This window comes from Littorina saxatilis, linkage group LG12, assembly GCF_037325665.1.
Source record: "Littorina saxatilis isolate snail1 linkage group LG12, US_GU_Lsax_2.0, whole genome shotgun sequence".
Lineage (NCBI taxonomy): Eukaryota > Metazoa > Mollusca > Gastropoda > Littorinimorpha > Littorinidae > Littorina > Littorina saxatilis.
In genome coordinates, this window is record NC_090256.1 from 66,649,096 (window position 1) to 66,664,935 (window position 15,840).

Sequence of the window (15,840 nt, forward strand, 5' to 3'; positions counted from 1 at the left end):
AATCCTTTCGCTAATAGACAGTGGGATGTAAGGATGAGAAAGGGAAATTTATCCATGAAGCAATTAATCTTATGTAGAGAATATTCGGAGAGCGAATGCACACAGTAATTGCACTGAGTTGCAAGATTGCAACAGGGTTTGATTGTTTGTTTGACAATCTGTGCAAGCCTGCCCAGTCATATGTTTAAACAACTAAAAAGTACTGTATGCATGCAAACCTGGATAATTTTACCTGCAAACTTTAGAAACTTTATGGGCAGACCACAGTACTACACACACACACACACACGCACGCACGCACGCACGCACGCACGCACGCACGCACGCACGCACGCACGCACACACACACACACACACACACACACACACACACACACACACACACACACACACACACACACACACACACACACACACCAACCAAACATAGTAGGTTAGACAGACAACTGTAGATAACAGGTCCAGGTAACAGGTGTGAGCGTTTATTAGACCAGCATTGACTGGCATTGTGTGTGATTTGTGTTGCAGATGGCCCAGCCTGATCGTGTCAACGGGGTGGTTCTGATTCACTGCACGGGCACCACAGCCGGCTTCATGGAGTCTATGAAGGACAAGGTCCACTCAACAAACCTTTCTGGACATTTCTCTCACATTATACAGGGGAACTCCCCTTTAAAGACATCCTAAAATCTGAGAAAATAAGGTCTTAAAAAGGAGGGAGTCTTAAAATCGGGAGTACATTTACAGAGGTTATGAACAAAAAGTCTGAGAAAACAGGGTCTTAAACAGGAGGAAGTCTTAAAACGGGGGTTCCACTGTAGACGAATTAGGAAATAACGGTGGGTTTGTGTTGGGCTATGGAAGAGTTGCTTTCCCTTGTTTGTTCATGCTTTTTCATAGAAACGCTCATTCAAGGGACACTAAATTGACATTGTTAGGCTTGTCTCAGTGTTTTTATGAAAACTAGGGAAGGCGGGGTAGCTCATTTGGTAGAGCACTTGACTCGTGATCCTAAGGTTACAGGTTCGAATCCCGGCAGGGACCGACACGGGTCAACTTTATGTGCAGACTCAGAGATGGTATCCATGTCCCACCCCCATGTCACCACAGTGGCACGTAAAAGACCTCGGTCATTCTGCCATAAGTGCAGGTGGCTGATTACACTTTGACAGGCACACACCTGGGTAGCGCGACTCATGTTGCTGCTAGCTTTCCACTGGGAGGGAGGAAGCGACCCGAATTTCCCAGCATTGTGATAATAGAGTACAGTAAAATGGAGAGAAAAAAAACCCTGCCACAACCCTTAAAAACCGGAGTTATTTTGGAATGTCGTCTATTGTGTTAAAACATTTTTTTTAATTTACTTATTGACTCACATGCGAAGCAAAAGTGAGTCTATGTACTCACCCGAGTCGTCCGTCCGTCCGTGGACGGACGTCCGGACGTCCGGACGTACGTCCGTCCGGAAAACTTCAACGTTGGATATTTCTTGGACACTATTCAGTCTATCAGTACCAAATTTGGCAAGATGGTGTATGATGACAAGGCCCCAAAAAACATACATAGCATCTTGACCTTGCTTCAAGGTCAAGGTCGCAGGGGCCATAAATGTTGCCTAAAAAACAGCTATTTTTCATATTTTTCCCATTTTCTCTGAAGTGTTTGAGATTCAATACCTCACCTATATATGATATATAGGGCAAAGTAAGCCCCATCTTTTGATACCAGTTTGGTTTACCTTGCTTCAAGGTCCAGGTCACAGGAGCTCTTCAAAGTTGGATTGTATACATATTTTGAAGTGACCTTGACCCTGAACTATGGAAGATAACTGTTTCAAACTTAAAAATTATGTGGGGCACATGTTATGCTTTCATCATGAGACACATTTGGTCACATATGATCAAGGTCAAGGTCACTTTGACCCTTATGAAATGTGACCAAAATAAGGTAGTGAACCACTAAAAGTGACCATATCTCATGGTAGAAAGAGCCAACAAGCACCATTGTACTTCCTATGTCTTGAATTAACAGCTTTGTGTTGCATGACCTTGGATGACCTTGACCTTGGGTCAAGGTCACATGCATTTTGGTAGGAAAAATGTGTAAAGCATGTGAGTCGTATGGGCTTTGCCCTTCTTGTTTTTTGTTGGAGGGGGGAGGGAGGGGGGGGGGTGCTGGGAGAATGGGGAGTACAGCGACTTATACAGTGGAACCCCCTTTTAAGACTGCCCAAAATCTTATAAAATCTGTTTGACCTATTTAGGAGAAAGTCTTACGATGGAGGTAATTAATTTATAGACATTGAAAGGGTGAAATCTTTAAAGGAAACATAAATAATTGAAGATGAAAGCACAAAAAAAAAGAGAACGAGAGAAACGTGCAACGTCACAGAAGGGGGAAATCTTAACTAAGAAGGCAAAGTAATGATGAGAGCGAGCGGAATGTTATGCTAATTTAATATCATTGAAGGCCTAGCTCTTTAAGGTATATGCTAAGTATTTTTCATATATTAGATAAGATTGAGAGAGAGATCATTTTCTGCCTATTGGTTTGTCTGTATCGATGTTAGTATACTTCTAAATGATTATATTAGTTTTAGGAGAAAAGTAACTAAGAGTTGCTTAACTCGTATGAACAATTCCACATTTTTTCAACTTAAGTTTGTTTGGTTTTGCAGCTGATTGAGTGGAAACTGGAACAGATTGGCATGAACCCAACAGCGGAGACATACCTTTGCCTGCACCGATTCGGCTCTGTAAGTAATCTCCTCTCTCTCAAGCTGTCTTCATCAGATGTGCAGTATTGTGGTCATTCATGGCGTGTGTTTGGGTTTGTGTTTAGTTGCTTTCCCCATGCAAAGTTCTGTTTTCTGAAGAGAAGAAGATCTGGGGAAAGGGGATATGTGAGTTGTGGATGTTGTTTTTGTGTAGGTGTGTACAGGTGGGGAGCGTGTGTGTGTGTGTGTGTGTGTGTGTGTGTGTGTGTGTGTTAGTGTGTGTGTTACACAAGTGTGTGTGCATGCATGTGCTAGCATGTGTGCGAGAGTGTTTGTGTGTGTGAGAGTGTGTCTGTTTCTGCATGGGTGTGCAGGAATGCTGAATTCAACTGGTTAATGTGTGGGGAAATGGGGTGGGTTTGTAAGTTGTATATATAAGTAACTGAGCGTGTATATGTTTGTGCTTTAGTGAGTGCTTGCTTTTCTGGATCGTGTTTAAAAATGTCTGTTGTGACTGGATGTATGAGAATGGATGTAATTTTGTGGCTACAAATTGTTTTGTATATATGTGTGTGTATTAATGTTTGCATTTAGTTTATTAATTTATATATATTTATTGATTCTGTTATTTTATATTTTCATTTGAAGAAAGCTGGTCAAACTGAAAACTGATTAAAAAAACCAACTGTAGTTGATTGATTGTGCTGTTGGGGAGGGGGGTAGATGTTGTAAGGCATGGTTAATGATTGGTTTGCATCATTCATTTGAGCAGAATTAGAAGCGCTTTAAATTTACTGCGTGTGTCCCTTGAACGCTGTCAAGTCTGTTTCTAGTTTTCAAACTGCTTCCTGCTTTTCTTTGTTTTATTTTCTCAGCTCAGAATTATCTCGCTGTTAATTAAAATGCAAAGAAGATCAGAGCTGTATAGGCAGATATGAAGTAGCACTTTCGTCTTGAGAGCTGCAATTCTTTACAGCCCGTTTTTGCCGATTCATTTTTTTCTTAACCTTTTTTTGTTTGTTTTTACTTTGGTTTATTTTCCTGCTTCCTTATACAAAGTGCTGTCTCAGGGTTGTTTACTTCCAAACTGTAAATCTTTACGGGGCCTATTCTTTTTGCTATTATTTCAAAGGTGTACATGTTTTTCAGGTTTTTGCTGGTGGTAGGATATAGTGTTCAACTTAAACTTTTTTTTGGTATTAACTTAACATTGCATGGAGTAATATTTCATGCAGTTTTACTGACTCAACATTGCATGGAGTAATTTGTGCAGTTTAACTTTGTACATTTGTTACTGACTTGACTAATTTTGTTATGTTGGGTTTCTTTTGTCTTGAATTAATCCTTATGATTTGAATATTAAATTTGTTTGTTTGTTTCTTTTTGTTTTTGTTCTTTCACTCCCTCTTCAAGTTTGTTGTGTTTATTTTTTTGTTCAAGTTAAAATGAATTTCAGCATGTCAGGTTGATCGGTTCATGAGAAAGAAAGAGAATGCATTGGATTGGAGCACTTTCCCCAAAGTGTTACACAATTCCACACAATTCCCCGTTGACTTTTCTTGTTGCCTTTTAGGTGTCTGACATGCATACAGGAACAAAATTGTCACATTTCTTTTTGTTTTTTGTTCACATTTTAAGAAAAATATTTGGTTCATTTTGGTCAGTTGAATATTATTTTTTTTATTTTTTTTTATTTTATGTATGTATGTAACTGTTCTTGTGTGTGTGTGTGTGTGTGTGTGTGTGTGTGTGTGTGTGTGTGTGTGTGTGTGTGTGTGTGTGTGTGTGTGTGTGTGTGTGTGTGTGCAATGCTGGTTTCAGTATAATCTAATCAGGACCAGAGTAATCCATTTATACTTTCCAATAATTAAAAATCCACTATTTCTACTGCCAAGTGAAATTACTGACATTCAATTTGTGGCAGTGATATTTGCAGAAGTCCGGAAAAATGTCCTTTTTGACTCACATGCGAAGCAAAAGTGAGTCTATGTACTCACCCGAGTCGTCCGTCCGTCCGTCCGTCCGTCCGTCCGGACGTCCGGACGTCCGTCCGTCCGGACGTCCGTCCGGAAAACTTTAACGTTGGATATTTCTTGGACACTATTCAGTCTATCAGTACCAAATTTGGCAAGATGGTGTATGATGACAAGGCCCCAAAAAACATACATAGCATCTTGACCTTGCTTCAAGGTCAAGGTCGCAGGGGCCATAAATGTTGCCTAAAAAACAGCTATTTTTCATATTTTTCCCATTTTCTCTGAAGTTTTTGAGATTCAATACCTCACCTATATATGATATATAGGGCAAAGTAAGCCCCATCTTTTGATACCAGTTTGGTTTACCTTGCTTCAAGGTCAAGGTCACAGGAGCTCTTCAAAGTTGGATTGTATACATATTTTGAAGTGACCTTGACCCTGAACTATGGAAGATAACTGTTTCAAACTTAAAAATTATGTGGGGCACATGTTATGCTTTCATCATGAGACACATTTGGTCACATATGATCAAGGTCAAGGTCACTTTGACCCTTATGAAATGTGACCAAAATAAGGTAGTGAACCACTAAAAGTGACCATATCTCATGGTAGAAAGAGCCAATAAGCACCATTGTACTTCCTATGTCTTGAATTAACAGCTTTGTGTTGCATGACCTTGGATGACCTTGACCTTGGGTCAAGGTCACATGTATTTTGGTAGGAAAAATGTGTAAAGCATGTGAGTCGTATGGGCTTTGCCCTTCTTGTTTCTTAGTTATTTAAGGCCTGTCTTTTGGGTAAACTTTTGTGATAGCAGGAGAGATGTTTCTGGTGGGGGATATAGCTCAGTTGGTAGCGCGCTGGATTTGTATTCAGTTGGCCGCTGTCAGCGTGAGTTCGATCCCAGGTTCGGCGGAAATTTATTTCACAGAGTCAACTATGTGTGCAGACTCTCTTCGGTGTCCGAACCTCCCCCCGTGTACACTACATTGGGTGTGCACGTTAAAGATCCCACGATTGACAAAAGGGTCTTTCCTGGCAAAATTGCTTAGGCACAGTTAATAATTGTCTACCTATACCCGTGTGACTTGGAATAATAGGCCGTGAAAGGTTAATATGCGCCGAAATGGCTGCAATCTACTGGCTGTATAAAATTTCATCTCACACGGCATCACTGCAGAGCGCCTAGAACTGTACCCACGGAATATGCGCGATATAAGACTCATTGATTGATTGATTGATTGATTGGTCTGTTTTTATGAGTGGCAGGGACGGTACCGCTCTAAACTACTTTTTCTTCTCTTTGTTTTCTCCCTTCATGTTCCTAATCTTGTATTTTGTTTTCTTTCCGATGTTTAACGTTGCTGTATAGGCTTCGACTGAGGTAATGTAATAGTGTTGTATAACCAAGAGAGAATTTTATTTCTTTACTCCAGTAGAAGTGTTTCTTTCATTATCCTCCATCGTAAATTTCTTCTTCATCGATTTGGTTAATCTTTTTTTACAGAGCCGTTTATACTGATTTCAGTGCCTGTAAATGTAATCGGAAAAACACTTTCATCACAGTCGTCCAGCTTTCATAATCAAGTTGTCTAGATCTTAAATTTGTAACTTGAAATTAAAGATGATTTAATTTAAAGAGTTTCTGTGAAACAAGACAGGATGTCACACGATGTATATTATACACATGCAGTGACAGAAGGTCCAGAAAGTCAAGAGCTGATGGTCAGTAGAAAGGAATGATGTGCTGAACTAGTGTACATGGACAATGCTGATGAAGGATGCTGAATTAACGTGAACGATGCTTATAATTAGTAGAAGATCACGTGTGACGGTGAAGATCATGTTGTCAAGCAATTGCGGTGATGTTGAATACAGGATAAAACAGTGATGCTAATGTGATGATGATGATGAATATGATGATGATGATGAATTGAGATAAACCATTAAGACACTAGGCTGAAAATATGGAATGGTGGTCATGGTTGATGAATTAAGACAGATGATGATGTTCGGACACAGTTTGGAGGAGGCAGATGATAGAAGAACATGATAATGACGAGGCCTCCAGTAATAAAAATGGAGGATTGTGGAGACATTGAGGTTTCGACATGTACAAGAGTAATTAAGAGATAGATTCGACCCCATATTATGCAGAAATCATAGATCTGGTTTTATACCAGATCAGTCATCACTAATTGAACTTGAAGCATGTTTGGTGACTCTTATTTGCTTTGCTTTTACACATGTATTTGCACACTAACAGCTGGGACTGACTTAATATATTGTACCTTTCATTTTTGAAAGATGATGTATTTTTGCTGCTAATGGTACAGGGTTCCCAAAAGCTTAACGACTAATTTTTTAAGTACTTAGGTAGCACTTTGCACACATATAAAATATATCACGTATTCGTCAGGAAATCAAAGGATATTGGTCAATTACTGAGGTATTAATACAGTGTCAGAGTTAACTAATTCTGTAAAGGGGAAATGGTAAGAGCGTTTGATGCTTTACCAAAGTGAGCATAGCTGCACATATATGAAAACGGCTTAAATTGGCCTGTAAACAGAAACATTAGAAATTACTTCTGATAAAACAGATTTAGTTAAATCAACATTTAACAGAACTAATGTGGGTTGTTTTTTTAATTTTCCAAAACCAAGCTTTGACATTATTTAATCCTGAACTCTTTGAGTCCTCTCACCCTTCCCCCATTACAAAAAGGGGAGATCAGCAGCATTGGTGCAAGAGAAAAACGTTTCTCTGACAAATATTTAAGACAGTTCTGAGACTGATCATTTATTGTTACACTTGTATCTTTTAGCAGACCATTGCTTTTTTGCTTGTCTGCTAATTAAGTCACTTGTGAGCTAATCTTCTTAGTGATATATTTAATTACTAGATGAATACCCGCTTCGCCGGGTACGGCTTCGCCGGGAAGAAGTCGAACCAAATACCCGGCTGCGCCGGGGACCCGGCTTTGCCAGGTGTACGCCGGCTTTGCCGGCGCACCGCACGAAGGAAGGGAGATAAACGCGCAAAACACTGGAGAAGAGTAAAAATAGTATAACGGGAATATGGATTGAGCGTTGTCGACAGTGACCTTCTAAAAATAGAAACGGGAATATGGATTGACGCCACACGAAGGAAGGGAGATAAACGCTGAAAACACTGGAGAAGATAAGGAAGAGTTACTGGGAATGGATCCAGAGAAAAACCAAAATCGGTTCAGCGCTGCGCGCTGAGAGCACGTGTTGAAATATCTCATCGAGCAGGTTGTGTCCGGGGTGTACCTGAATATGGGCACCAAATTTGAAACAGATCCATCGAGAACCTTGGGCGTGCATCGCGGACACACACACACACAGACACAAGTCGTATATATAGATAGATGTTACGCAGCAGGATTTTTGTTAAGAATTGTCCCCAGAATGCATGTATGCACAATTTTTGTTTTAATACACCAGCATTCATTTTTGATTTCTTCTTCTTCGTTCATGGGCTTAGACTCCCACGTTGACTCATGTTTTTAGCACGAGTGGATTTTTACGTGTATGACCATTCAGGCAGCATACGCCGATTTCGGGGGAGGCATGCTGGGTATTTTGATGTTTCTATAACCCACCGAACTCTGACATGGATTACAGGATCTTTTCCGTGCGCACTTGGTCTTGTGCTTGCGTGAACACACGAAGGGGGTCAAGTCACCAGCAGGTCTGCACATAAGTTGACCTGGGAGATCGGAAAAATCTCCACTCTTTAAGTTTAACTCACCAGGCGGCAGCAACCGGGATTCGAACTCATGACCTCCCGATTAGGAGGCCGATGTCTTACCACCATGCCACTGCGCCCGTCATTTTTGATTTAATGTACATTTATCATACATGAAAGACATTTTTAAAAACTTTCCGATCTTTTTATTTTCTCTTGTTGTAACAATATTCAAAACATTTTTCTCTTGTGTATCAATCAAAATCCTTACATGTTCAAACTTTTTCACCGTTTCGCTTACGATTCTGGATCTATCACTTCATCTAATTACCTTGTTAAAACTGATTTTTTATGACAGTTTTCCCTCGTTACAGGGAGGCTGTATTATTTGTTCATGCAATATTACTATTCTCTTATCATTCCACATTTAGCGTTATGATTACTTTGTTTCTTTTTCTTTTACTTATCAGTGTTTGGCACGCTGCAAGTCTGTCGAAAGGGCTATAATCTTTTGTTGTTGATTCTATGGTTTCATTCTGAGTTTGAATGCCCATTTTTGTGCCCCCCTTTTGTGCAACTGCATTGTTGTAGATTTATGATTGTTCCTGCAGTGGAAAAAAAATTGCTTTTAAATTTTGTGTTATTTGTTTATGGTGGTCGTCATGCAATCATAGTCTATTTAGCAAGAAACGTTGTTAGTTTACACAATCTACCTCGGCTATACTCTACTCATGTTTCTGACTGTACAACATGGGCAACATTTAGTTTGTAACATTACAGTTCCGACAGATTGTCGCCTGCATGGGTGAGACTGGATTGGTGTCTCAGAAATGTGAAATCTAAATGATTGATTGTATAATCTGCAACATATGTATAGCTGCCGTGCACATTTAGCTCAGTCACTGCACATTATTTGAACTATCAGAGCTGCACATGACGAAGGAGGACAGGAGATGCATGTCTATCAAATAGCAACTGATTCAGCTGTTTTCATTTTTCATGACATAGAACTTGAAACAATGTTTAAAAAAGTGTCACAGATAAATGATGAGGCCGACATTTATTGAGATAAAATGGAGGAAGCTAATTAAATCCTATGGGAACAAAATTACCACACCAACTGTGCAGTTGACTGTGTTATAGTGATAAAACTGTGATGTGTTAATGTTGTAAAATTATAAATGAGAGCATCTTAGTTGACACATGTTGGTGTAATTATGCTAATGTACAGTAATTAATACAGTGGAACCCACGTTTTAAGACTCCCCAGTTTAAGAGTCCCTCCTTTCTAAGACTGTGTCTTCTGACTTTCTGTTTATAACCTCTGTAAATTCACCCCCATTTAAAGACTGACCCTCCTTTCTAAGACTGTGTCTTCTGACTTTCTGTTTATAACCTCTGTAAATTCACCCCCATTTAAAGACTGACCCTCCTTTCTAAGACTGTGTCTTCTGACTTTCTGTTTATAACCTGTGTAAATTCACCCCCATTTAAAGACTGACCCTCCTTTCTAAGACTGTGTCTTCTGACTTTCTGTTTATAACCTGTGTAAATTCACCCCCATTTAAAGACTGACCCTCCTTTCTAAGAAAAAACCCCTCTGACCCTCCTTTCTAAAAAAATAAAAAAAATAAATAAAAAAATTTAAAAAATCCCTGTGCTTAGAACTGTATCCACGGAATACGCCCGATATAAGCCTCATATTGATTGATTGATTGATTCTGACTTTCTGTTTATAACCTCTGAAAATTCACCCCCATTTAAAGACTCCCTTCTTTTTAAGACCTGATATTCTCAGATGTTTAGAGGTCTTAAAAGGGGGTTCCACTGTACTTAATTGTTGAGGCACTCAGACTGAAGATCATGAACCAATGGTAAACAGCTGACTTGTAAAAATCAAGAGTTTGTGGGGTAGAGATGGTCCGTTTGTAATGCCTGGAAGGTCTCAGTATGCAAGGAGAAAGGAAAAGCACAAATGTGACCCTCCTCCACGGAATGAGTCACATGTCACCTTTGCATGATATTCATATTTTTACATTTTCCTTAAGTTTTGTATGCTCTATCCAGTGGTGAAAACCGTTTTAGAAAAGATCGAGTGTTTGAATTATAAGCCTGTGACTAAGGTGACCCTCATACTGTTACCAGACACTCCCCGGACTTATATTAAGCCTAGCGCAGAACCGCGCGAGGTGACATGTCACATGCGACTCATTTCGTGATGGAGGGTCACAAATGTTCTTATAAACACACTTTATATTGCACTTATATCACAGCAGGTTATATTGACACCATTAAAATGTGTACCAGTATATCTCAAGAGAATTATAATGCACATGTTTCAGTACTGGCTATGCTACTCACCAGTTCATGAAATGTTAATGGCTTTATTTACTAACAAATGCATGCTGACTACTAACAGTGAGCCTGTTTAGTTAAAATGTAAATTAATTTTAAAAAAAATGTGTTTGTCTTTATGATGAAAACGCAAGTTGGCAAATAGTGGTGTTTTTTTCCTTCAGTTTCAGGTACAGTGTATTTCTGTTAGAATGTATTTTTCCGATACCGTTCTTGGGAAGATAAAAACCTGCATGAAAACAGTTAAATTAAAAAAATAACATGTTTTATTTTTTTGGTGTGCATCCAACTTTATTTAACTTTTCTTTTTATTGAAAATAACAAAAGGCTTCTCTGAGCTTGAATTGTGTAGAATTGCAGTGCAAATGATTGTTAATCAATTAACTTGGGATATGTATGAAAAGCATGCAAAAAAATGAACAGGTTTTAAGCATGAACTTCCAGACATATTGTATTATATGTGTTGTTTTTCAGGTTAGTGGTGGGGGGGCAGACTGTCTTCTTCAAGGCTTCATGCAGACAGTTTGTAGTCTCAGTAGCAATGTAGATGACGATTATATCTTGTCTTTGTGCAGTTTGAAAAAGCTCTGAACAAAGAGCAGCTACAGAAAGTGATTGAGAGTTTCCAGCAATCCCTGAGGTCAAAAGTCAACCCACACAACCTCAAACTTTACGTCCATTCCTACATGAAGTGAGTTAATTATCCTTTTATTGTGGCACATATAAGCAGTACCCATTGAAAGCCTCTGATCTTTCTGATTTCTGGTGTCAGATTTTTTCACCAGGTGGTTGTTTTCCGGCATTCCGTTTAAAAAAAAAATTTGTAATATTTTAAATTCTTTTTTTTGGGGGGGGTTATTTGTTGTTTTCTTTTCATAATATTATACCAGGAGGGTTATGTTTGCTGGGGGTTTTATGAAAAAAATGATGAACTGAAAAACCATCTGAAATGATATGACAGTATGATGTTTCAAGTACATTATTTGTCCAAATTTAAAGATACATTATTTTTATAATCTTGTTTTTTTGTGGACTTCATTTTTTATTCTACATCTCAGAGGATTAATGTGAAGTGAACAATCAGAATGTAGTATAGTCTTTTCTTCTTCTTCGTTCATGGGCTGAAACTCCCACGTTCACTCAGGGTTTTGCACGAGTGGGTTTTTACATAAATGACCGTTTTTATCCCGCCATTCAGGCAGCATATGCCAATTTCGGGGGAAGCATGCTGGGTATTTTCGTGTTTCTATGACACATCAAACTCTGACATGGATTACAGGATCTTTTCCGTGCGCACTTGGTCTTGTGCTTGCGTGTACACACGGAGGGGGATAAGGCACTAGCAGGTCTGCACATAAGTTGACCTGGGTGATCGGAAAAATATCCACCCTTAACCCACCAGGCCCTGGCCAGGATTTGAACTGAGCACGACTTTTCGATTAGAAGGCTGATGTCTTATCCACTACGCCACTGCGCCTGTCTTAGCATAGTCTATGGTTTTGGCCATGCGATAAATCTTTCATGATCTTGTATCTATGTGTTCTGACTTCACTGCATGTTTTTTTTATGTGTTGCAGACGTTCAAACATCGCTGACCAGATTGGAAAAGTGAGGTTAGTTCTTTCTGCACATCTCTCTCTTACTACATTATTACACTTATTTTTTGCTGGTATTTGCTTGTGGGTTTTGTTGAACGTACAACAGCAAAAAAATGGAATCATCATTTTGGCCTGTTCTGACAATAAGGCACAAATATAGCTGCAAGTATACTGTCTGAAATTTCCTTTTCAACACAGTCTTTTAAAGAGATGTAATGTTATTGATGATGCATAACAAAAAGTTGGAGCAAATTAAAATCAATGTAGGTTATATTATATCTGGTTAATGCTAAATTTCATCATGAATGCAGACTTCTGCAAGTAAACTGGCTGAAATTACGTTTTTAACACAGACTTTTATAGAGATGTAATGTTATTGTTAACGATGATGTAGCGTAATGTTAACGATGTTTTATAATGTTGACGATGGTGTTACGTAATATTAACGATGATGTTGCATAATGTTAACAATGATGTTTCATAATGTTTACGATGAGGTTGTGTAATATTAACGATGATGTCGCATAATGCAGGTCTGCCTACCGTTACGGAATTTCCGTATTTGTCCCGGAAATCAATAAATTTTATCAAGTGTTCCGGAAAATACGGATGTTCGAAATGCGTCCCGGAAACTCAAAAAAATTCCAAACACGCTCACAACAGTGTGAGCGAGAGAGATTGCCTGGTGAATGACTTCCGGAAATTGCCGAAGTCACAGCTGAGAAATGACGTAGGCGGGTTCCGACTATTGCCGAGCAGCTTTTTGTAATACGCATGCGCGTCAACTTCTTGCAAGAAGAAAAGGTCGAAAAAAAGATGGCGTCAAAAAGGAAAGAAAATCTCGCTGTGTGTGAAACCGATAATGACCCTGCGAAAAAAAATGAAGCGTCCGCAGAAATACATCGAGAAATATACGGAGACATACCCGTGTATCAAGCCAGGAAGTGTCGAAACGAAGGTTTTGTGCACGATTTGTGTAAGTGAATTCGGCTGTAAATCTGGCGGCATTGATGACATTCGACGACATGTGGAAGGCCCGAATCACATCAAGAATAAAGAAACACGCGAAAAGGCAAACACCAATACTAGTAAAATCACTGCAAGAGGATTTTCTCGGTGGTCCGCAAGAACAAGACAGATTTTAGAGGCAGCATGGCTAAAGACACTCTCGAAGCACTAGTTGTCGCCAAGTCGAGACCCGGTGAAGCTCTGGATAGAGTTTACACCAACAAGGAGCTCAAAGACATGAAGAGTGCCTATTACAGGTCCCTTCAGGCCAGCTCCAAATGAATGCAGTGACACAACCAAACCTTGTACAAAATGTAAATATTGTAAGTTTGAATTTCATTTTTTCAGTGACATTTACAGTGACAATGTTCAAGTTTGGCAAGATGATTTGAAGGCAATGTTAGGGTAAAATGACACCAGATTGCACCAATTGTGTCCTTTTGGCCAAAAAAAAATTTCCGGGGGGGCATTCCCCCGGACCCCCCTAGCCGGCTCGCTTGCGCTTCGCGCAACCTCGACTGTTGCGCTTCGCGCAAAATCGACTTATTTTAATCTTCAACAGAACTTTGTCCCTGAAGCTTCACTTGGAGGGTAGGCAGACCTGCATAATGTTAACAATGATGTTTCATAATGTTTACGATGAGGTTGTGTAATATTAACGATGATGTTGCATAATGTTAACAATGATGTTTCATAATGTTTACGATGAGGTTGTGTAATATTAACGATGATGTTGCATAATGGTAATGATGATGCTGCATAATATTAACAATGATGTTGCTGTGTGTCGGCAGATGCCCCATCCTGATGGTGACAGGTACCAAGTCGTCGTTCAACGACTCTGTGCACAGCCTCTTCAACAAGATGCGTGAGGTGCTGGACAAGAAGCAGGTGGATTACCTGGAGGTGGATGGCGTTGCCAACGTTCTCGAGGAGAAGGTAAGCCACAGGTCCACCACAGATCTGACACCTGGCTTTTTTATTTGGGAATTGAGAGCATTCTTCCACTCTGACACAAACCAGAAATTGACAGCCATATATCACCACAGGACTGTTCACGCTTTTACCTTAGATGAGAGCGTCCTTCCACTTAGTTACATACCCAAAATTAACAGAAGCGGGCCGGGTTGTAACTCAGTTGGTAGCGTGCTGGCTTTGTAACCAGTTTGTCGCTATCAGCGTGGGTTCGAATCCCCGGTTCAGCGAGAGATATATTTCTCGGAGTCAACTTTGTGCAGACTCTCTTCGGTGTCCGAACACCCCTGTGTGCACACATCCGCACGCAAAAGATCCCAAGTTCCCAGCGAAAGTCTCAGGGCTTGGAAACACGAAGACACGCATGCATCATCTCTCGCCTCTGATTAGCATGATTGTATCGCGATACTGTGACAAGACAAACCTGTAATGCTGGTGTGTCAAAGAAGACCGCCACAGCGGGCTTGTTCGAGTCAAAGTATCACACAACATCCTCAGTATACGTATTACCAATACCTGTCCCAATATAGGCCAAACTGGTCTAAGAGGACGTTAAGCCCTGATTGTCATTTTTGATTTATGAAGTTTATTAATTCAGCAAATAAATTCCTATTGTTCACAGAAAGCAGGCAGGCTGTAGAAGCTTGGTATATGTTCAAGTTGAAGTGTGCTCTTATCCAATGTAAAAGTCTGGACAGATCAATGTTGAGGTACCCCCCGCGGGTTAGGGGGAAGAATTTACCCGATGCTCCCCAGCATGTCGTAAGAGGCGACTAACGGATTCTGTTTCTCCTTTTACCCTTGTTAAGTGTTTCTTGTATAGAATATAGTCAATGTTTGTAAAGATTTTAGTCAAGCAGTATGTAAGAAATGTTAAGTCCTTTGTACTGGAAACTTGCATTCTCCCAGTAAGGTCATATATTGTACTACGTTGCAAGCCCCTGGAGCAATTTTTTGATTAGTGCTTTTGTGAACAAGAAACAATTAACAAGTGGCTCTATCCCATCTCCCCCCTTTCCCCGTCGCGATATAACCTTGAACGGTTGAAAACGACGTTAAACACCAAATAAAGAAAGAAAGAATGTTGAGGCGCAAGATGGTTTAAAGTCTTTTGCAAGTGTAAATTGACTTGACAAGTTTTCAAGTTGACAGGGCGTTTAAGTATTCTGGCTTCCCATTTTCTGTGGTTTATGAAGTTAGACAGACGAAGGAACCGTTTAGATGAATAAAGTAACGACGATTTTGAACATGGATGGATCATGGCGTTTTGAAGTTAGAGTTTGTGTTTGGAATATGTATTTATGCATCTTACTCTTCTTATTTCAGCCGGATAGGTTTGCTGAAAGCTTCCTCTACTTCCTGCAGGGTCTTGGCCTTGGTAAGTATATTTAATCATCACACAGGGAGAATCAACTTCTTCCTTGTTTGTTCATGAAGCGTAGTTACATACTGCAGCAGTTTAGTACAACTTGGGTTCTGCATCTGCGTCTGGCAAACG

The 15,840-nt window shown here is 39.8% G+C and overlaps 1 protein-coding gene across 1 annotated transcript in view; it reads left to right on the forward strand.

Annotated features, from left to right (window-relative positions):
- LOC138982609 (uncharacterized protein ZK1073.1-like) overlaps nt 1–15,840 on the forward strand; it is a 58,693-nt gene that overhangs the window by 36,418 nt on the left and 6,435 nt on the right. The window contains exons 7-12 of the mRNA XM_070355939.1: nt 529–615; nt 2,678–2,755; nt 11,337–11,452; nt 12,339–12,374; nt 14,162–14,306; nt 15,669–15,720. Of these exons, the coding sequence (XP_070212040.1) occupies nt 529–615; nt 2,678–2,755; nt 11,337–11,452; nt 12,339–12,374; nt 14,162–14,306; nt 15,669–15,720 (514 nt within the window). The remainder of the gene's footprint in view (nt 1–528; nt 616–2,677; nt 2,756–11,336; nt 11,453–12,338; nt 12,375–14,161; nt 14,307–15,668; nt 15,721–15,840) is intronic.